The following is a 22,901-nucleotide window of genomic DNA, read 5'->3' on the forward strand; positions in this document are numbered from 1 at the left end:
ATGATAGACCACATTTGGTTTTGAGTATTTTTATAAAATATTAGTTCTTAAAGATAATAAATGAGTTTGCTTTCAACATGTTTTTCAGGTTGGTACCCGGAGGTATATGGCTCCAGAGGTATTAGAGGGTGCTATAAACTTCCAAAGAGATGCATTTTTGAGGATAGATATGTACGCCATGGGATTAGTCCTGTGGGAACTGGCTTCTCGCTGTACTGCTGCAGATGGTAAGGGAATAAATATATTAAAGATATATACGCATACTGCACATGTATGAAAAGGGATGATTATGTTCAAAGGCGATATCTTAAAGTACAAATTTTTTAATAGACCCCACGAGGTGGTAGAGAATTCAGAAGGCAGGGGAGCAGAGGGTGGGTCTTCAGTGAGCCTTTAGCATTGTTAGTTGCTTTGCTGGATACCTCACATATCTCCAGCTTATTTCCTGACAGTTTTGGAGCTAGTGGTTATCTTAGTTCTAAACATGAGAACATTGAGACTCAGAGAAGCTAAGTAGCTTGCCTCTTTTAGCAGACCAGCAAATGGTAAAACCTAGATTTGAAACTGATGTGAATATAAGGAGGGATCTGCAAGGAGGGGGCTGCTGCTTTGGTTGGATCTTGCTCCCCAGGTTCAAAAATCAAGTCTTGTGGAGAAGCATGTAGAGTGGGAGGGACTTTGCTCCAAGACATTCAGGTGGGGAGTCTTTCCAGCACTCAGCATGAACCTGACTAACCACATTAAACTTACAGTCTGTCCTCTTCAACATAGAGTGCGTTTAGATACACCAAAGGTTAAATTCCACTTACTTAAAGCTTTGAAGGTCTGACCTGCTGTAAACATCACTGTGACCATTAGTCACAGTCCCTAGCATAGCACCTTGGTACTAAAGAGTTCGGTGTTCTTGTTATTGTTTGAAGTCCATGTTGAAGAATTGTAAATATGTGCTGTTTGTTTATTTATTGGAGTAAATCTGCAGACTGTATTCCTGGTGTGACAAACCCGTGTTCTAGGAACTTTGTCTTTGGTGTTCCTTCATAAGGGCTCTGCTTTCCCTTTAAATAGGTTGCAGCACTTTTTTCATTTTTTGGATAATAAAAGGCAAACTTTTCTGACTGCTAAACTCCCAAGTAAATGTAAATGAGCTGGATTGATCTGTTTTTCAAATTTTAATTTATAATTATCTAAAAACTTCCTGTGATTATCAAAGACCATAGAAGAAATTTTGAATATTTAAAAAGGTATAACCAGCGTAACCTCTGTGTTACTGAGAGTATTTTACTTTCTGAGGACTGTAATAGGTTCTCAGTGTAGGGCAAACTGCCTCTGGAATATGAAATTTTATTTGGGTACTGTATTTTTAGTGGAAATTTAGTAGGGTGCTCAGAAATGGGTGGCCATTCTTTCTTCCAGGATTAGGGGTTTAGCTTGGGAGTTGATCCCAAACTTAAGAAAGGTTGAAGCAATTTGGGAATTAACTTTAGCTTATAAGTCTAGGAAGAAGAATAAGCTATTTGGAGTGTTTCAAGTCAAAGTAGAAGAGGAATTACCTTTATTATGTGCACTTATGGATGCAGGTCAAATGGTGAATGTTACAGGAAAATAAATTTCATAAGAACTTACATTAATATGAACTCTCCATAGCAAACCACTAGGTGGGGACACACAAGGCCTCGTTCTCAAGTAATGTGCATTTTATTTGAGATAACAAAACATACCCTGGATGATGAACTCTTACCTTGTCACTGCCTAGTACATAGGTAGTCCGTAAATGTTTTTGGATGAATGCAATACTTGAAAAATACAAGGATGTGATATGGGAGCTTAGGGGAAAAATAGCTGTTTGTAGTAAAGAGATATGTTACCATGGAAATGTTTTTGGGAAAATAAAGGGATAGAAGTTTACTTTTCTTACATGGTTAGTATGTGCTAAGAATTAATTACAGTTAGGCATTTCTGCTCTTGAGTCAGAAATTGGGACAGAGGGATAATGTGAACATTACTAAAGTGAGTGTTTATAAATTAGTGACAGCTAAATTCATTAATTCTCTAACTTCAGCGAGCATACCAAACTCCTGGAAATCTTGTTAAAATTCAGATTATGATCCAAGTAGGTCTGGGTTGAGGCTTGAGATTGTACACTCCTTACAAGCTACCAGTTGATAGCAAAGCTGCTGACCTGTGGACCATGTTGGTACTATGTCACTGGAAGTGCTCACGCAGAGGCTGACTGCCCAGCCAGCAAGCATTCTTACATTTGAGGAGGATGAAGTTAGATGATCCCTGTCGGAGTCCTGCCCTAGAGTAGGGTCCGCTAAGACCTGTGGGAACTGGCAGCATCCGACTGAAGAAACAGAGTTAGAAACAAAGGTAAAGAAAGAGACGTGAGACATAGAGTAAAATTAAAGGTGGGAGCTCAGGGGTCCATTGCCCTTGTGGGTTTCTGGCAATGGCCCAGAGTGTTTGCTCCACTCTGGTTTTATTGAAGTCTATTTGCCCAGAGGGTAAGATGAAGGAGGGAATAAAGAGGTCAGCAGTTTCTCTGACTGAGCATACCAGATCCTATTATTGTTATTATTAACCTTAAGGGTAGCCTTCAGAAATCTGAACTCCAAGCCTTGTATTGGGAGAGCCTCCCACTTGAGATCACACACACAGATTTCTAGGGAGGTGTTAAACTCCACTAGTTCCCTGTGGAGTAAATGCCACCAGTGTTAATCTCTGAGTAATCAGTGGGAAGGGAGGCATTTTCCTCCCATCACCACCACAGAGGACCTTCCTCTGCAATAAGGGATATAAGCTCTTCTGCCCATATCTCAGAGCTGGGGAGCTACTCCCTTTATCTCTGCCCCAGGCAAATGCAAATCTCTATAATAGGTATCTGTTTTGCCTGTTTAATGGGCAGGAAATGCCCTAGAAGATCTATCTTTTTCTAGGGCTTGCCACAGTCTCTTCTATGGTCATTATTTTCCTCAAGAGTGCTCACAGACCCAGCAGGGTGTTGGTAAGCTGCATCCCCAACAGGCTACCATTTCAGAAAAGGCAGGAAGCTTGCTAGCAATGGCTAGCTTAAATGTAAACTAGCTGACTTTTCTTTGTTTTGACTCACTCAGCTTTTTAATTTTCCTCTTTTTCTGGGGGTGCTTTCCCTTGTTAAGAATGGGGTCTTTGATCCCCATTCTCCCAGCAATCCCTTCATGATTCATTGTATTTTATTCGGCAATATTTGGTGAGTGTCAGGAACTTGCACAAGGTAACCACACATCTGGTCACTGAAATTGCTCAGTAGATTCTGTCAAGGGCAAACTATACAGTGATCGAAATCATAGACTTCAGTCATTCAGAGAGATTGATTCAAATTCCAGCTCTACCACTCTGCAGCTGTATGCTCGTGATACAAAATATTATATGTAACTTTTCTGAGTTTCTTTACATATGCACATCATATGTAAAATAGGTGCTTATTGAATATTAGCTATTCCTAATTGCGTTTTTCTGTTTAAAGAGGCCTAAAAATGAATTATTTATATTGTTAAGTAAATCTTGTTTGTCTGTGAAGGCACAGTCTGACTTATTGGAAACCGTGGAGAGTGTATGTTTGTGATTTTTTTAAAAGACTGACAGGTACTTCAGCTATTTTAAGAGGGCAGAGAAAAAAGTGATTCTGAGGTGCATAATTCCTCATGTGGGGCAAGCAGCAGGTTTGGGTATGGCGAAGAATAAAGATGCAACAGATTGAACCAAGAGTCTCTGTAAAGATGGAAACACTACTATAAGCATTCTGATCTGAATTGCAAGGAGTTGGGTACCTTAACTAAAAGGGGTATCCTTTATTTGCAAATATTGATTATTCCCTATGCTTCTGTATGCAGATAGATTAAAAAAGCTCCTTACAGAATCCTTAGCAGGGTTGTATCACAGACTTTTGATCTCCCATAAGTGAGAGTTTAGTCATGGCAAAGTACAGTCGTGGTACAAGTGCAAGTACAGTTGAGAATCTGTTTCTTGCCTCTCCTTATAGCATGTAAACAGTTGGGAAAAGGTGATAAGAGTAAAAGGTATATACCAGTTTGGAAGTCAGAAAGTTTTTAATTAAAATGTTTTCTTTTTTCTTTTTTTAATACATTTCAGGACCTGTAGATGAGTACATGTTGCCATTTGAGGAAGAAATTGGCCAGCATCCATCTCTTGAAGACATGCAGGAAGTTGTTGTGCATAAAAAAAAGAGGCCCGTTTTAAGAGATTATTGGCAGAAACATGCTGTAAGTTGCAGTTAGCTTTTCGTTTGAAATTCCAGTAAAACACTTCAGAATGACTTATTTCTGCACATTTATCTCTCTTCTGGGAGGATTTTCTGAGGGAAGTGATCTGGGCACAAGATAATCTGTGCTGGAATTCTAGAGGCAGAATTAGGCAATGTCTCTGAATCCCTGAGGGAGACTGTGAAGTCAGAGCTTTAGAAGGCTCTTGTCTTTTCCATGATCCTGAGCTTCCTTTTAGAAAGCTTCCCGGGTGATAGGAAGTCCTGATTCTGAGCCTGTGGATAGTTGAGCGTCTTTGCTGATTACCATCTTCCAGTATGATACTATTTTTAAAGGTTTATCAAGCACCAAGTTTTCTCCTCTCTGTGGGAATTTGTTTTAGCTTTTTGATTTGAGCTTCGAGTTTCAAGTACTTAAGACTTCTTTAAAACTAGACTAGGCAGAGGATAAGACATCACTGCCCTGGACTCTTTGGTTTTAAGGTAACCAGAAACATGGATAAAACCAAGGACTCTCTCAGATGGCTTCCTAATCCTCTAATTGCAAGATAGAAATGCTGATACATGAGAAAATGGTAAAAACTGGTAGAACCCTTTGAGCCTGACTTTTGAGCATAGCACATTTGGGTTTAGCATTTCAATGACTTGGTTTACAACAATGAATAGAGGTTTTTGAAATTAAAAACGAAATTCCTAATGATAGTCTCCAATGCTAAAAATAGATGGTTTTCTCTTAGTGCTTTTCTTCATGGTCCTGTGCATACTAAGTAAAATCGAATGTTGACAAACACATATCAGATTTGAATGACAAAAATAGCACTTTATGAAAATTTCATTCCATTTCCTTATAGAAAACAAAAATTGCTGTGGTGTTTGAATCTATTTTTCTGCTTTTAGGGAATGGCAATGCTCTGTGAAACGATAGAAGAATGTTGGGATCACGATGCAGAAGCCAGATTATCAGCTGGATGTGTAGGTGAAAGAATTACCCAGATGCAAAGACTAACAAATATTATTACCACAGAGGACATTGTAACAGTGGTCACAATGGTGACAAATGTTGACTTTCCTCCCAAAGAATCTAGTCTATGATGGTTGCACCATCTGTACACACTAAGAAATGGGACTCTGAACTGGAGCTGCTAAGCTCATGAAACTGCTTACAGTTTGTTTTCTGTGTGAAATGAGTAGCATGTCTCCTGGAAATGTCAGAAGACCTTTGTTGAAAACGTGGCTCCTGGAGACTTACTGCGTTGCCTACAGCACAGATGTGAAGGACATGGGACTAAGAGAAAAGTTGCAAACTCTATAAAGAAACTTTTGAAAAAGTATATGCGAAGAATGTGGCCCTCTCCAATCAAGGACCTTTTGGACCTGGCTAATGGAGTGTTTGAAAACGGACATCAGATTTCTTAATGTCTGTCAGAAGACACTAATTCCTTAAATGAACTACTGCTATTTTTTTTTTAAATCAAAAACTTTTCATTTCAGATTTTAAAAAAAGGGTAACTTGTTTTTATTGCATTTGCTGTTGTTGTTTCTCTAAATGACTATTGTAATGCCAATATGACACAGCTTGTGAATGTTCAGTGTGCTGCTGTTCTGTGTACATAGACAACGTCATCAAAGTGGGGTACAGTAAAGAGGCTTCCAAGCATTACTTTAACCTCCCTCAACAAGGTATACCTCAGTTCCACGGTTGCTAAATTATAAAATTGAAAACACTAACAGAAATTGAATAATAAATTGATCGATGTTTTATAAGAAATTCACTGTGTTATTTAAAGAAAAAAGGTAAGCTATGCTTAGTGCCAATAGTAAGTGGCCATTCGTAAAGCAGTGTTTTAGTTTATCTTGTGCTGGCTTGTAATTTTGAAAAAAAAAGTGCTGTTTTTTGAAATGAAAAGATGGTATCATTTCCCCCTTCTTCCTATGTTTTAAAGCTCCATATTATATCTAGTTCCCAAAATATTGCATACTTACCTAAGTATTTTTTTTTAGGTGTGCTGTGTTTGGGGAATATTTGAAAACTGAAAGCATGATTTAAATTTTTTTAAGTGAGCTGTGACACTGGAAAGCTCTTCATTTTATCTTTGAAAATAGATTTTTTTCTATTTATATATGTAAAATTGTAGTGTATTTCTTTCACTTAACTGTGTGGGACATTCTTTATCACTGATTTAGGATCACCTCAGGAAGTGTCATGACCCAGAGTTCCTCACTCTCTGCTTGGAGACTTTTAACTTTCACTATACTTATGCTCGGTGCCATCTTGTCAGAGTAATATTTGATGTCTGTGATATATAAAGAATTATCCTAGGATAGAGATAGTAAACTTTTAAGCACAGATTTCAGATGTTACTGCTTTAAAACAAATCAGGGATAACAAGTCAAACTCACAACTTAAAATATGCAATGGCATTTAGAGGTAACCAATGTTGATGTAGGTAACATAGCCTAGCTTCCTCCCCTAAATTTCTCTCACAACTCTGATAGTAATTTAGGATAGTTCATGCCTTATCCTTGCTAAGAAAATTGAATTGATGGTAGGAAGGTGCCAAAGTGTTTTTCAAAACAATATTACATTACAATTACAATTGGATTCTTCTTCCACTTAATATAGGCTAGGGTAAAACATTAACTTTCAGATTCTTGAATTTCCAGATTCCTAACCAACAAACAGCCAGTATTATGCTATGTACTTCTGTCAGGTCATTTTAAAATGCATACGTTAACTTTATCAGGAGCTCACTGTGAGCGTGTTCTTGAACTACACAGTACACCACACTTTACATGGAATACACACCTCATCTCTGGGAATAATCAATTATGTTATTTATAAAACATAGGTCAACAGGCTCTAAGCAGGGTGCAGGGGTGGAGGGAAGAAGAGGAATAGCATTCTTGTCTGTGTGCCACACACCATAAGAATGGTTTGTGGTCTTGGTCACATACGTACCCAAGGTCTCATTGTATTCCTAGTAATTCCCATTTCAATGCTGAGTTCACCTCTTTATTTCAAAAAATACTTGGCATCTCAACTTCTTGATTTGGTTTTGCTTCTGTTTTGAAACTAATCAAGAAGGGAAAATATTGAGAATGTGTATACAAGAAAAATCTGAAGATGAATCTACCTGTTGTAAACATTAAACTGCCTAAAAGTTACAAAAAAGTCAGAATGAAAATAAACAGGGATATGATGATAAATGTTTGGCTTACATGAGCACTAGAGATAAATTTTATGAAACCAGTTATTTACAAATAAAATGCTTTCTCTTCAAGTTAGGAAAAACTCTTCTAGAAATGCTGGGTATTGTACTTAACTGTAACCAATTTTAAAACTTGTATCCTTTTTAAAACCATATTAATAGAAAAACTTTTTATAAGCAGTAAAGTAAGAATGTTCCAGTGACTACCTGTCCTTATACTTAGTCTTGTTAACTCTTTTGCAGGGTATTTAGTGTTTGGTTTACAGTCAAGTGCAGAGTGGGCAAGTTCAAAAGTTTGAGCTAAGGATACTGGCAAAAAGAAAAGATCAAACTTTGAGAAAAACGGTGATTTGTTTTGGGGTAGACACCCCAATAACTTTTTCCTCATGTGTATGGTGCTCCTCATGATTCATCTTGTATTTTGCCTTTCTGATGCCCATCAGAACTGCTGCTCTAACTTACACTCTTCACCTTGCCCAGATCTCCTTGTAAGGAATGTTTTATGATCAACTGCCATAGGACTGATGGATTAACCAGTGTTTGGCTTTATTCAAAGTCTATGCCCTGCACAGCTCTTGTATGTATTTTAGATAGAAAGTTTTTTAGCATGTCATGTGTGATTCTCGTCTGAATGTTTATTACAGGTACCTTGTGAATTCCAGAACAGAGACTGTGCCTCACAATTATTGGTCCCATGAACTTGCACTATCTTTCATGGTGATGCTTTGAAACTACAATCAGGAAAAACAACACAAGAAACAAAAACCCGACACTTTTGAATCTCTTCTGCCCCATGTCCTCACCCCTAAGTAACAGCTGCAAGTAAAATGCAGGTGGCAGAGAATAATCCCTGGCCAGATGATAGCTTAGTGGAATAAACTGGTTACTTTTTTTTAAAAAATGCTTCATTGAAGGTATTTTCCAGTTTTCTTTTTTACTTTTTTAAAAAAAATTACTTTTAGAAACATTTGGTATGTGCATAAAATTAACAATTTACTGGCAAAATGATATAAGTAGCATCTTGACTGAACATCATTTACCTCAGATACTCAACCAGCAGTAAGTTTTTTACGCAGTCTCAACCCACATCCTATTGTTACCTCTCAAAGTTATTGGTAAGCAATTATTTTAGCTTTACTCTGTATTTCTTGTCAGTGTTTTGGGCACAGGTTGTTGTACTACTGTCAAATCGTACTTGCTTTTTTTTTCTGCAAGTATTTAACAGAAAGGTAAAAAAAAAAAAAAAAATCCCCATAAAACCACCTTGGATAAGTGATTGTTAAATATTGTATAAATTGTATGCTATCCCCATTCCATCCCCAAGTTAAATAAAAAAATGAATATGGTATTATTTGCATATGCAGTTTTTCTTTAGCTTTATGTTTTTCTGAAAGAGGGGAATAGTAGCTTTGTAATTTATAATGAGGCTTATACCTTGCTGTATGGAAGAATGGGGATAGTGCTGAAAGAAGTGAGATCTGTCTATTCTGGCATTCCCCTCCTTTGTTGGCTAAGCAGATGACATTCCCACCCAAGCATGTATGCTGGTGCTGCCAATATTAGGAAGCCAGAGGCCAGTGGCATTGTGTCACCGTTCAACAGATTCTCAGATTTTTTAGGGTAAAGGTAAAGAAGGGCAGCACTTCAGATTATGGAGGTTTGAAAGAACCTGCTTTGCTTTCTAAACCAAATGAAAAGGCAGACTACAATGGCATATGCATGGAATCTATAGAAAGACTGAACTGTTTTCTACAGCATGTTCCACAAAGCACGGATCCTTTAGAAAGTTAAATACTATGTTTTCAACATATGTACCATTATGGTACAGAGTGTTTGGACCAAACAGTTTTAATCCCCAGAACCATTCACATGCCTGTGCATCAGAGAGGTCTTTTTAACAAGATTTGTTTCTAGTAGACCACAGAAGAGGAGAGAAAACAGGAGTGAAAACTACACTGAAGTAATAACTTCTCTTCACTGGATTTTCAATCTGATAATCCAGGCCAGTGCATGAGTTTTAGTTTTTTGCTATAATATTTGTCCTTCTCTAGTAAATGAAAGAAAAATACATTTCTATCATGCTTATTAGTTTACATTATTCTTGGACTTTTATTTTTTTTTAACTAGGGCTTTCCAGATTTGGTTTTGTATTTTAGTGATGATGATTAAGCACTTTCAGAGATGAAGTTAGTTTGAAAACTTAGCAAACAAATTCTAGCTTCTTTGTATTAGGGAATGTGGAAAGGTGAACATCAACACTCACCCTCCCAAGCAGAATGCCTTGGGATCAGAGGCATTTACTTTGCTTGCTTTGTATGACTTGCTAACCTATTTTTCCCAATTTGCTTTACAACTCTTTCATGTTTACCTCAATTACTGCAAAAGAAAACCTACCTTGGGACACTTAGTTTTTAATCTGTATACCTGGGTTATTTATGGACCGTCTACAGTTCTTACGTAGCCAGGGAGGCGGAAGAGGACTTTCACTTTTAAGTAGCATCGTAAGCTAAGAAAAATTTTCAAGCCTTAGGTCATTTCATGAGGCTATTACCCTTTGTGGCAGACAATAGTTGACTAAAACAGTTGAGATTTTTCTTTTAAAGGGACAATTAAACTCAAGAGTAAAATCCTTAGTGCCAGTAATGGTAGTGATGCCACCATAGTAAGTATTTTGGTAAAATATCTCCTACAAGTGAGCAGATACACGCATAGAACCGGTATGTAAGCCTCAACCTTAGTAAGACTGGTAAATGACAGTCATCTGAAGACCTAGAAGGATTTTCTTTTGGGGGGGCATTGGGAAGATAGGCTTTCTTTTTCTTTTTTGGGGGGGTAGATAGGCTTTATATGTGAAAGAGCAAGTTATGGCCAGGTGCAGTGGCTTCCGCCTGTAATCTAGCAATTTGGGAGGCCAAGGCAGGTAGATTGCCTGAGTTCAGGACTTTGAGACCAGCCTGAGTAAGAGCAAGTAGCTGTCTCTACTAAAAAGCAGAAAAACTAGCCAGGCATGGTGGCGGGCATCTGTCGTCCCAGCTACTCAGGAGGCTAAAGCAAGGGGACTGCTTTAACTCAGAGTTTGAGGTTGCTGTGAGCTATGATGCCCTGGCACTCTACCAGGGTACAGTATATATACTATATATATAACCTGTATAAAATGTTACCATACTGAATACTAGAGGCAACAGTAATGTAAGTGTATTTGTTTACATAAAGAAAAAGCATAGTACTTCAGGCCCACCCTTGTATATATGTGATCTGTCATTGACCAAAATGTCATTAGATGAGGCATGACTGTACTTGTTAAAAGGCAAATTCTGATCCTTTTTAGTGAAGTAGGCTGAGGAATCCATATTTTAAGACAATCCTACAAGGGACTGTGATATTCTACATTTTGATTAGTCTAGGAAAAAAAATCTTTAAACTCCTTGGTCTTTTTCCTCCATGTGGAGCATTCTCTGTCTAACTTTGTCAGTCTCCTGTACTAGAAGTCTGGGGTCTGGATAGAATCTGCGTGTGTATAGGAAAAAAAAAAAAATGAAGCAGTCCTAATGGACCAAAAGATTATTTACTTATTATACCTCAGTTCTTAACACTGTTTTTTATCATGTTGGTTTAAGGTTTATAAAAACATTTAGCTGCTAGGTTGAAATGAACTCTTCAAATGGACCATATAAACACTTGACAAGTATTAAATACGCATACGGCTCAAACCCTAAAAAAGTCACATTTTATTGTTTTGAACTGCTACTCACAACTTAACCCAAATCAATATATGAATTTATAAATTGTGTAACTGGTAGATTCAAAGGCAAGACACAGCGAAGATAGTACATGTGCGAATCTCCCATAAATACAAAAATGTTTATAAATATTAGAATATGTAATAACCCATCTAGTTAAAGGGTAATAGTTTTTAGTTCTCTAGAAGTATGCCTGAAATGCCAAAATTGAATTCACTGGTTATACTCAGAACCAGCTTAGTGAGGATGCTGCCCACTGCCTAACATCTGTAGGACAGTTGGGGTATTTCTGCAGAGCATTCATAATTTGGGTATTATCCAAAAGTAGTTTCATCAGCTGGTATTCTCTCTGTGAATTTCCTGAAGTTCTTTCCATGGGCTTTATTAACTCTAATTGTTGTAAATGTTCAAAAGCCTGAAAAATGAAAGAAATACTTTAGGTGGCACAGGGGAAGAAAGTGACAAAGTTAACTCACAGTACAGTTACAGTTTTGGTCAGTTGTAGAACAGAGTGCTAGAAACAAAACGTAATAGAAATCAACAAGGCTGAAAAACAACTCTACTACGTAAAAACTTACGAAGTAAAACTGTATAGTTATCTTGTTCATGCACTGTTGAATGCAAACAGGGCAAATGTTAATCCAGTCTGCACAATATTGTTTTCTTCCTAATCTTCCTTTAAGACTGTTTTTAAAAAGGGTTTCCAGTTTTCTTAAGAATCAGGTAAGACGTAAGACCGCTTGGATGATTACCCAGGTTACTCAAATTTGCACTTACATTTTGTCTCTACCTCTGTAAGACTTTGCTGTGTAAGTTTAACACAATGTTAACAAAAGGGCAGGCAGAAAAAGACCTCTGAGGAAACTGGAACTATTCAACTGATTCTGCAAATAATTAATTGAGCAAGGTAGTAGGGACATGAAAGAGAAAGATAGGCTCCTATTCCTCTAAGACTGACTGAGACTGTCACAACCTGTCAATAAGCTCCCCATCACTGATACACTAAAATAGATTCCTGAGCATTCTTACAGCCACTGTGAAAAACATCACTGACCTACACTGTATTCTCTAAGCATTATAAAAATTCTGATGAAAAAAAAGCTCAGATATCATTCATTTCCAAATGAGAAAATACTAGAGACTGCAAGTGTTGGGGCTGAATGAAATTAAGGAAATTTCTAGGCAGTAAAATATTTCCTTATTGAAAATATTGAAGTGAGTAGCTATGAAGACATCACAAGAATTTAAATGGTTAGATAACCTTTCCATTTACACAACTCCCACAAACTATGACTATCAGACAGACATGGTATTGGGGAAGAAACCTGCAGGATGTGAAATACTTATTTTGTTTCTTTGAAGTGACAGTGCTCTAAGCTTCTACTTTATTCATTGCTACAAGTAACAAAATTCTGACTACTATGGCCTATAGGGATACCTAAAGATTTAGGGGTCTACTGCTTTAATAAAAAGTTTCTCCCCGTAAAATCTAGAACTTCTGTCCATACCAGGCTATTAAACATTGAAATGTGGAACTCAATCTTTAATTTTACCTAATTTTAAATTCAAACTTAAAAACTAATACTGGATCCACTTAGAATCTATAATCATACAGAATGTTATAATGAAGTACTTTCCTTTACTTTCTTTTGTATTAAGTCTTTGAAATTAGATGTGTATTTATTTATAGCACATCTAAATTCACTAAATACACATTTGGAAATACTTGTTCAGTTCCATAAAATTTATAGCAAAAAATATTTTACATTTTGAAATAATTCCAAATATACTTAAAATTTTCTGACATATTTTTGATATCTGAAGTTAAAGATATGATTAAAATTAATTTCACTTTTTCTTTTTTACTTTTGTATGGCTACTAGAAAATCTGAAACTACATTATGTGGCTTCAAGGGTTTTTCTAGTGGACAATAGTACCCTAAAATAAAAGTCCTCAACTTTTAAAATTCATGCCTCACCAGTCCCCAAACCTTCTCTACATGCCCTTACAGGCCAATGAGATTTTTTCCTTTAGTGTGTTAACCTGCATTTTTGTCTCTTTTTACTGCTGAGATAGAAAACCAGCCCTTGTGTAGGAAACAGATAGGGTTGTATCAATGGGTTTGACAGACTGTGGTACTAAATTCTTTTCAGCATGCAAATGCTAAGAACAGACAGCAGAGGGCAGTATACCCCCACAAACTGTAAACATAGAATTGGTTGCCTCCTTAGTTTTATTAAAATATTTCCTTTTTAGATAATTTGTCTGTTTTGAAAAAAAAAAAATCCCTGTTTAAAAAAATTAATGAAAATACAACTTAGGTATATATAATCAAATTGGATATAAAAAATATACTTATCTACATAAAAATAAAAGCAAACTAAATCTTACCTTCATGACAACAGGTTTCTCAAAATTGTAAACAGAATGGGCCTTCCTTTGAACAAACTTCTGAAACTCTGGACAGAAAGCAATGATAACGTTAGTTCCGCAAATAAGCAGGAGGAGAGAGTCAGAAAGAAACTACCAAAGCCTCATCTTACCATTATAGACCATTTGAAAATTAAATGGCTCCTCTTCATAGATGTCATTTAAATGTTTCATTGCTATTACAAGACAGATTTCCAAGACTGAGAGACCTACAGTAAAAAGGACAAAACCAATGAGTTTTACTTTAATGACATATGACTGAAATATTCTCCAAAGAGAAAAAGAATAGAAGATCGTGGTTTTGCAGGATGAAGGAGGTTGATTTCCTGTAGATCCAAATGTGTATTTCAATCACTGTTATCTGTATCAACTTAAGTTACTTAACCTTCCTGAGCTTTAGTGTTTCATATCTGCAGGACCTCTTAAAACTTTCAGAGATGTTATACCATATGGTTCATAGTACAATAAACAAAACCGCATAGGTGGGATAGCCAAGAGAATCCCCAAGCCCCTGGAAATTATATCCAAGATTATGTGTACTGTTTTGTTTTTTGTTGTTGGAGACATAGTCTCATTTTGTTGCCCTGGGTAGAGTGCTGAGACTTCACAGCTCACAGTAACCTCAACCTCTTGGGCTCAAGTGATCCTCCTGCCTCAGACTCCAGAGTAACTGGGACTACAGATCCCCATCACAACACTCAACTATTTTTTTTAAAGATGAGGTCTCACTCTTGTTCAGGCTAGGCTTGAACTCCTGAGCTCAAGCAATCCACCTGCCTTGGCTTCCCAGAGTGTTAGGATTACAAGCAAGAGCACTGCACCTAGTCTTGTGTGTACATTTTTGCCTGGAGAGAAAAAGGTTCCTCAGGTTGTCTAAAAGGATAGTGAAACCCAAATGGCTAAAAGCCAATGAGTACTTTTCAGTAGTACTTAGTGCCATGAAAACACCAGCAATACAGTACAACCTGGATTTCCAACGTGGCAAGGGAGGCTGACATCAAGTCTCTTAAAGTAACTTTAAAAGGTAACTCACTCCTTTAAAAGGGAGTGAGTGAGTTTCAGGCTATATGCATAGAAAAGTATTCTGTATATAAAGCCCTATGTTAATTATAATTTTCAAAAAAATCCCATTACCTAAATTCAATTCAAACTTTTAAAAACCACAGTTAAACAAAAAACTAAAAAAGCCAGTTTCTCACCATGTACAATATTTGCTTTAGAGTCCATGCTACAGAGCTGGTTTGCCTCCATGAGGTCTGTAGCACTAATAAACGGGTGCGATGCTGTCACTAGATTTAAAGCAAACATCTGGGGAAATGAGATTCAGAAAAACAATGAGCACTAGGAGTAAAGGTATTGTCAAACTCAGCCCTATTAAAATAGAATATATTTCGATACATATGCCACATATCTCTGTACATGTAAAGCACAGCCAATGTTGGTGCTCTCCCTTCTCATCTGCCTATCTTGTTTCCTTATTCCTCAAAAGAACATTTAAGAAATGAGGAGGGAGGGCAAGGAGGAGAAAACTAAAAATAAGAATATTAAGCAAAACCCCAACCCAACAAGGGAGATCCATGCCTTATGTTCACTTTTTTCAACTAGTCAAGGTGAGTAGAAGATAGAAATTAGCTATTTGATATTTAATTATACAAAAAAGAAAAGGACAACAAATTTATACCCAGAAACAACTATCTTTGAAAACACAGCCCCCATGTCTCATGTGCTTTTCATTTAATTTCCCCAAAACTAACACAGCTCTTCGACCAAAGCTGATGCTCAAATATCTGAAGCTTTCTTTTTTTTACACCTTGATTTGTGTTTTTGTATAAGTTAAATTTAGTCCTTTAGGTTTAGCACATAAAACTGTATGATATCTGATTAAATTTCAATTTCAGATACATAATCTCTTAGTATAAGTATGAACCATGCAGTATGTGGGACATACTGTCTTAATCAGGATGCAGGTGTATTAGTTTAATAAAGGAGTTTGGGAATCCTTGTCCTTCATTCTTCTACTTAGGTAGCTAGTATTCCTTTCCTTTCTCTCTCCTTGTCTTTTTCCTTTTATTGTGAACTATTTTTTAACATAAAGAAAAGCAATAAAGAATAATAAATTGAAGATCAATGACCACTTTTCTAGCTTAAGAAATAAAACTTTTACAGTTGTAGTCCCTGTCTCCTCCCCTGAATGGACTATATTCTTTCTCAAATAAAATAACCTTAACATGTCTTTATACTTATATCTAGACAAAACAGACTAATTTTAAAGTTTCATATAAATAATATGTTGTACTTTTATAATTCTCTTTTTAATAAACATCTACTACTAGATATCCATTCTGAGATGTCAATTATAGTTTATTCATTTCCTATTGATGGACAGCTGTCACCTCCTTTTGGTTTACAATTATAAAGAAGTCTGCAACAAACAACCCTGTACATGGCTTGTCATGCATCTGAATTTCTCTAGTTACCCAATTTGCCCAACTGCCCTCCAAAGCATTATACATATTTATACTGCCAGTCACAATAAATTTTAATAGTCAGAGACTATACCATCAGACTTATAACCGTTGGCAACCACCAGACTGGCAGAAAATGTAATTTATTTGAAGCATTTATCCACATTTACGTGGTTATTGGGGAGACTATAAATCCATAATATATAAAGAGCTTCCATGGTACTACAAAGATAATAAAGGAATGAGTTACAAGCATGCAACCCACCACCAAAATAAATCTTACTGACAAAAAACAAGCCACTATACAGTATTATTATGAATTAAAAATGGAATGGAAAACTAGAACAATGGTTGTTCATGTTAATGCTAAGATAAAAATATTGTTCTAGAATAATGTGCTTGATATATAAATGTATTCCTACTCTAAAAATATTCTTACTCTCCAAGTTTATTCATGATAAAGACAGCTGTTGCTGAAAATGGCAGTGAACTTCTGATGGATGGGAGAGGGAAAGTATATAGGAATAAAAAGACTCAAATTTCCTCAGATAAAACAAGAATGGGAAAAGAACATGGTCGAACCACATAGTAAAGTAGGGCACAAGCGTGAAGCCAGAAAGTCTTAGATTCAGTTTTGACTTTTTGCCATCTACTAGTTGTATAACCTTGGGTAAGTTATTTAACCTCAAGAAATCTTAATTTCTTCAAGGATAAAAAAAACACCCAAGGTGTAAAAATAAGATTATTGCAAAGGATCATATCAACTGATTCAGAATAAGCACCTGACACCTGTTCATAATAAAGTCTTAGCAATTTAGAAATACAAGGAGATTAAGGAGATTACCTTGATTTGATAATAAGCATGTATAACAATCCTACAGCTAACACAATACTTAAAGGTAGAAGACTAAACTGCTTTCATCTTAATATTGGGAACAAAAATGAATGTCCACTCTCACCAGTCCAATCCCTCATAGTCCTAGAAATTTAGCCATTGGAATAAGGCAAGAAAAAGAAAGAAAAGGTAGGCAGTTTGGAAATGAGAAAATAAAACTTCCTCTATTTCTGGAAAATATAATTGTGTACACAGAAAATCCCAAGGAATTTATAAAAATAAGTTTAGCAAAGTGATAGAATATAAAATCAACACCCAGAAGTCTATCACATTTTCATAATTCTAACAATTTTGAAACCAAAATTAAAAGACAATATTTAAAATTGCTCCAAAAAAAAAAAAATACTTAGGTATATACTTTAAATATTATAGGATCTGGGTAGTGACAATTATAAAATGCAGATCAAAGTAATCAAACAAGAAAAGAAAATATGTACCACATTCATAGACTAGAATGTTCCATGTAGTAAGCATGTCAATTCTCCCAAAATTTATCTATAGGTTTAACCAATCCCTATCAAAGCTTAATTATCTGGTGAAAGGAAAACACGATCAAAAGCAAAACCAATACAAACCAATAGCATGTGCAGTGACCGCAGGCTTTTGCTGACACTAAAATGCTTCTGTAGGACTTCTCGCACGCTTCTATCTTCTGAAAGACACTAAAGAAAACACTACCAAAAAACTGAGAAACAATGCAGTTTAAAATCTAATCTGAGCCATATGGGTTGTATACCTTTATTAACTCTAATATTAATTTTTTATTAAATAGATGTTGGTCTTATTCTAAAATCAAAATCAAATTTATAGTCTACTGATTTTCTTCTTATCCCTTTACATTGACACAAAAAACACAATAAAATAAAATCTTTACTACCCCCAAATTTCTACTGAAACAAGGGAATCTATATAGTCATACTAATGGAATGAAAAAAATGCAGCAAAAACAAACAAAAAAACAGAGAATGAATTACTATACCTACAAAAACAAGGGGAAGTATTACAAAGAATGTTTAACGTGTGTGAGTAAACAGGCTAGGAGAAGAGCATTCCAGTTAAGGGGAATAGTATCAGCAGTGTAGGAAGATCATGGTCTACTGACAGAAAATGAGAAGTCATACACCTAGGTTGTAGTTACTGGCAAAGAGACTTGTGAAAAGATAAAGGCAGGAAAACCTAATTGGAGGCAAATGCAATTTTCATCTAAGAGGCAAAGAGGAAGTGAATTCTCAATCAAGCAATGTGAAGAGAGAATTTCAACATTTATAGAAGACTGAGAATTAACTCATGGGGAGTTATAGAAGAAAGGATTTGAAAGAGAGAAGGGAAAAAAAAATATCAAAGATGACATATAGGAGAAAGAACAGCCCAGACAGTGAAGATATGGTCAAGAAATGAACTTTGGATTATTTAAGTAGCAGGTATAAAAAAGAGGAGCTAAGTAAGAAAGACACTAAAGACTGCACAAGACAATCAGACAGAGCAGTGACCTAGAAAACAAGGGTTGAAAATTTCAATAGGGAAGTGGTATTAACAATGTAAAACTATGTTGCAAAATTAAACTATCTTTTGAAAAGAAGCTAATGTCTATTAGAATTCAGAGATCAATAGGTTCCTCTGAGAAAGCAATATAAAAGAGTCAAGTGACTTCTGTGAATAAGGACTCACTAGAAGGTGAAGAATATCTGGCATGAAGGGAAAGATTAACTGAAAGGAGAATAAATTCAGAGGTGGCAGAGAGAGAAGGGCTTTAGGAAGATAGACATGATTTTTTAAAAATTATCTGTATGGAATAAAGATCGTTTTTCCTTAATTAGAAAAAAGCCCAGAAAACTAAGCGTTTCTACATTTTTGAGCTGTAACTATGTATCTTTACTTTGTCCACTGTAAGACGACTCAAATTCAGGAATAAGTTACAGTATACTGGAATGAAATTTCATGCTGTCAGAAAAAATATCATTCCAAACAGGACTTTCCTGGTATACAGGAGCATTACATGGACTGGAACAAGACAGCTAACTACAAAAAGACATGTGTTCCTAGCTTGAGTCTACTTCATACTGATGAAGAAAATACATTGTGAAATGCTTTTGTTCACTACAAGAGATTATTTAGTGCTGCACAGAAATTATTTAGTGCTTAGAAAGCAGCTTGTACTTGGATTTGAATGTGACACACAATTCAGGCCTTAGAAAGTTCCTACTTACTCTCTTGCTATTGCTTTTAGTCTTCTCTTTGAATTTTAAATGGCTTCATCTGACTGTGTATCTTTTTATCATAATGTCGAATATACTTAAAAGTACACAGGACAAACATAAAATAAAGGAAAATAATATAAATAAAAACTTTTTGGATATAATAATTTTTAGCTTTTCCACAGTTTTCGAATTTCAGTATGTAAGATATTAAAGAGATAAGTGACTAAATATCATAGGCAAATTAGTTTTAGCTTCTGTAATCTTATCAAGTCACTTATAGGCTGATATAGTAAAGTTAGATTACTTGGGAAAGCCAAAGAAAATCACCTGGGACAAAGATAAAGGATGGGAAAAATATTCTCTGCAGGAGTTCCATTTCTGAAAAACACTGTATTTGCCTTTCTTTAACATAATGCTTCAAAGGGTTAATCTTCATTTATTTTTTTATTTTGAGATAGAATCTTACTTTGTCACCTTGGGTAGAGTGCCACAGTGTCATCACAGTTAACAGCAACTTCAAACTCTTGGGGTCAAGCTACCCTTCTGCCTCAGCCTGCAGAATAGCTGGAACTATAGGCACTGCCACGATGCCTGGCTAATTTTCCTTTTTTTTAGTAGAGACGGAGTCTTGCACTTGTTTAGGATGGTCTCTAATTCCTGTGCTCAAGCAACCCACCCAGTGTAGCCTCCCAGAGTGCTAGGATTAACGACACGAGCCACTACACCCAACCCAAAGGGTTAATCTTCTCAACTCTGCTTTCTCACTTTACCCCTTTATGTTTAACGTTTCTTCTTTCTGAAAGCTATCACCTTTTTGCTTCTATAATTAATCTGCTTATACAGAGGTCTACATTATCTTAGGCTTTTGCAGGGAAACAAAAAAATCAACCATCTACATTATCTGTATGTGAGCTACTAAAACAATACAACTGTAACCTCTTTCATTTTATTTTTTAATTTCACTCTGCTCCAAACACTATAAACTATTTGAGAAAAAGGTCTTTATCAATAATCATTTGCATTTAGCTAGAGTACTTTAGGGGATTTGCTTTGCTAATTAGAGCCATGATTCTTGTAAATACTCTTTTCTAGGAATTTCCCTTATACCACCACGCTGAAATAGAGTCTGCTCTGCTTGTTTCACTCATTGAAACAAAACAATCTTCAAATTAAGCAGTATATCCAAGTTCAACCCTATCCTGAAGATGTTTCTTGGAAGAGATTCCACAGATGACCTGTTATCTGTACCCCTGCTTTCGGTTTCACCTTGCAATTTTAAAAACCTGATTGTCAGCACTGAGAGAAAGAATAGCTCCCTTAGTGCAGCCACCACCTCTTCTCTACAGGACTGGGACTCTAGCCATGGTGCTGATAGATGATTCCGCTCATTTATAGCTTAAGGTAAGTGAAGCTCATTTATTAGCATACTAAAGGGAGATGATAGAGTCAGAGGAAGAAAATATAAAAATAAGAGACACAAACCCCAGTGATACCAGTTCTACTTTGTGAAACTGAACTGTAAGACTGTCAAAAAGATGATAGGATAGCGCTCACGTTCATTCCTTTTACCTGGTCCTAAGTTTGGGGACTGTATAGTCTGCAGCAAAAGTCTAGAGAACTAGGATTACACCACCTTATTACTACAAGGATACCACTTTCGAAGTCACCCAGAGTTACGCTTCACTAATAACCTCCATCAGCTTCCTTATTGATATACCCACTTTTTAATGCTCAGAATGTAACATAGCTGGGAAGGACAGACAGAAGATGAACGATGGCACAATGCATCCTGGACTACGTAGTCACCTTAGGGAAAAAAGAGTGGAACTAATAAAAAACCCTAGGAGAACAACAGACATCTAAATATTATGAAAAACTACATTTGAATCCCTAAAATAGCCATAAAAACACACTACTGGAATAAGACAATCACTTCAGGAGCTACAGAAGGTGAAAATCTGTGAGGCACTGAAAGTGGATCTAGAGGCTGAGGATACAGGTCTGAGTGATTCCAGACCTAAGTAAGAGAGGCAACAACATGTTAGAAAGTGTTCTTATATAGTGGAATCCTGTAATTAGAAACAGTATTCCCCCATCCCAAAAAAGCCTGAGCTAGCTGAAGGATCTGAGCCCCTGGCAAGATCAATGTGGGGAGTGGTTTTGAAGGAAGGATCCACACCTAATTATTAGGTCATTAAATATGAAATGTCTAATTTGAAATCAAAAGTTTAGTTTATTGGCTCGGCGCCTGTGGCTCAAGTGGCTAAGGCGCCAGCCACATACACGTAAGGTGGCAGGTTCAAATCCCCAGCCTGGGCCCGCCAAAAGCAACAATGATGGCTGCAACAAAAAAAAAAAAAAAAATGGCCAGGCGTTGTGGCGGGCGCCTGTAGTCCCAGCTACTTGGGAGGCTGAGGCAGGAGACTCGCTTGAGGCCAGGAGTTGGAGGTTGCTGTGAGCGTGATGCCATGGCACTCTACCCAGGAGGATAGCTTGAGGCTCCATCTCAAAAAAAAAAAAAAGTTTAGTTTATTATATCTCAAACAAGAACTATGCACACAATTTTGCTATCTTAATGGTAACTTGTTTATGCCAGCAGCAAAGACGCCTGGAGAGCAAGTGGCAATGACATTGCAAAAGGTGTTTTCAGTTTTGAGAACTGAACATCTTTCCTTGAAAGATGTAGTCAAAGCCTGGAAGAAGTGGTACTCAGTTGGTGCAAAGTCTGGTGACTATTGTAGATGGCAAAGAGTTTCTAAATCTAGCTTGTGTAGTTGGAGTACTGTTGTTTGCATACCATATGGTCAAGCGATGTCTAACAAAAGGATTAGCCTGTTTCTCTGACAGCTTAATCACCAAGTATCCTCATTATTTCATCCAATTGGTTGCAGGAGACATCTACTGTAATCAACTGACCAGGTTCCACAAAGCTGTAGTGGACCACCAAACAGACACCATTAGCTTTTTTTGTTAAGTGTTTGGTTTTGGACTGTGTATCAGCACTTCATCTTTTATCTGTCTATTGTATAGAATGCTTGGAATTGTTAAGAAAATCAATTTTTCATGACACATGCATCCTTAAGTGTAGACATTGTTCATCTTTATGTTGGGACAGCAAAGAAAGTCAAGCTTTAAGACAATTTCTCCTCTGACACTCATTAAATTTCTGTAGAACCTACCTATCCAGTGCCTTTACCTTGCTGACTTATTCTAAATGTTGGAACAGTAATGTCAAACCTTGCTGCTAATTCACACATAAGTTGACAAGCATTCACTTCCACTACAGCGTTCAGCTCATCATTATCCATCTTAATCTTAGGTCACCCCCGGAGCTTATTTTGAATATTAAAATCACCAGAATGGAAGGAACTTCTCAAACCATAAACATACAGGACATTCACTACCCACATCATTCTCAAACACTTTGTTGATATTACGTATTTTGAGCTATCTGTGCTGCACTGATTTACAATGGGACTCATATTAGAAAATAACATGAATTTTTGACTTATCCATGGTTTTGCAAACATTGCTCTTCAAGAAATTAGAAAGATAATCACAAGCCAAAACGTGTATCTGTAAGAATGAAGACATACCTTCACAATAAAATAAAACAAGAATTGTTCAAGTAAAATGTCAGAGACATCAAACTGTCAAACTAAGTACTTAAGGAAACCAGACATTTCATACTTAATAACCTAC

General features: G+C 36.3%; 2 protein-coding genes across 3 annotated transcripts in view; one reads left to right on the forward strand and one right to left on the reverse strand.

The window, feature by feature from the left end:
• The window catches only part of ACVR2A (activin A receptor type 2A), an 84,026-nt gene extending 75,207 nt beyond the window's left edge, over nt 1–8,819 (forward strand). Inside the window, exons 9-11 of the mRNA XM_003793005.3 lie at nt 89–227; nt 4,132–4,262; nt 5,159–8,819. Coding sequence (XP_003793053.1) covers nt 89–227; nt 4,132–4,262; nt 5,159–5,353 — 465 coding nt within the window. The 3' untranslated portion in view covers nt 5,354–8,819. The remainder of the gene's footprint in view (nt 1–88; nt 228–4,131; nt 4,263–5,158) is intronic.
• Nucleotides 8,820–11,180: 2,361 nt separating this feature from the next.
• The window catches only part of ORC4 (origin recognition complex subunit 4), a 77,152-nt gene continuing 65,431 nt past the window's right edge, over nt 11,181–22,901 (reverse strand). For both annotated transcript variants that reach the window (XM_023515038.1, XM_003793008.3), the window contains 5 exons: nt 17,577–17,663; nt 14,841–14,949; nt 13,755–13,850; nt 13,603–13,670; nt 11,181–11,625 (listed from right to left, as the gene is read on the reverse strand). In XM_023515038.1, the coding sequence (XP_023370806.1) occupies nt 11,437–11,625; nt 13,603–13,670; nt 13,755–13,850; nt 14,841–14,949; nt 17,577–17,663 (549 nt within the window). In that variant the 3' untranslated portion in view covers nt 11,181–11,436. The remainder of the gene's footprint in view (nt 11,626–13,602; nt 13,671–13,754; nt 13,851–14,840; nt 14,950–17,576; nt 17,664–22,901) is intronic.

This window comes from Otolemur garnettii, unplaced genomic scaffold (genome assembly GCF_000181295.1).
Source record: "Otolemur garnettii isolate 467f Iridium unplaced genomic scaffold, OtoGar3 scaffold00064, whole genome shotgun sequence".
Taxonomy (NCBI): Eukaryota; Metazoa; Chordata; class Mammalia; order Primates; family Galagidae; genus Otolemur; species Otolemur garnettii.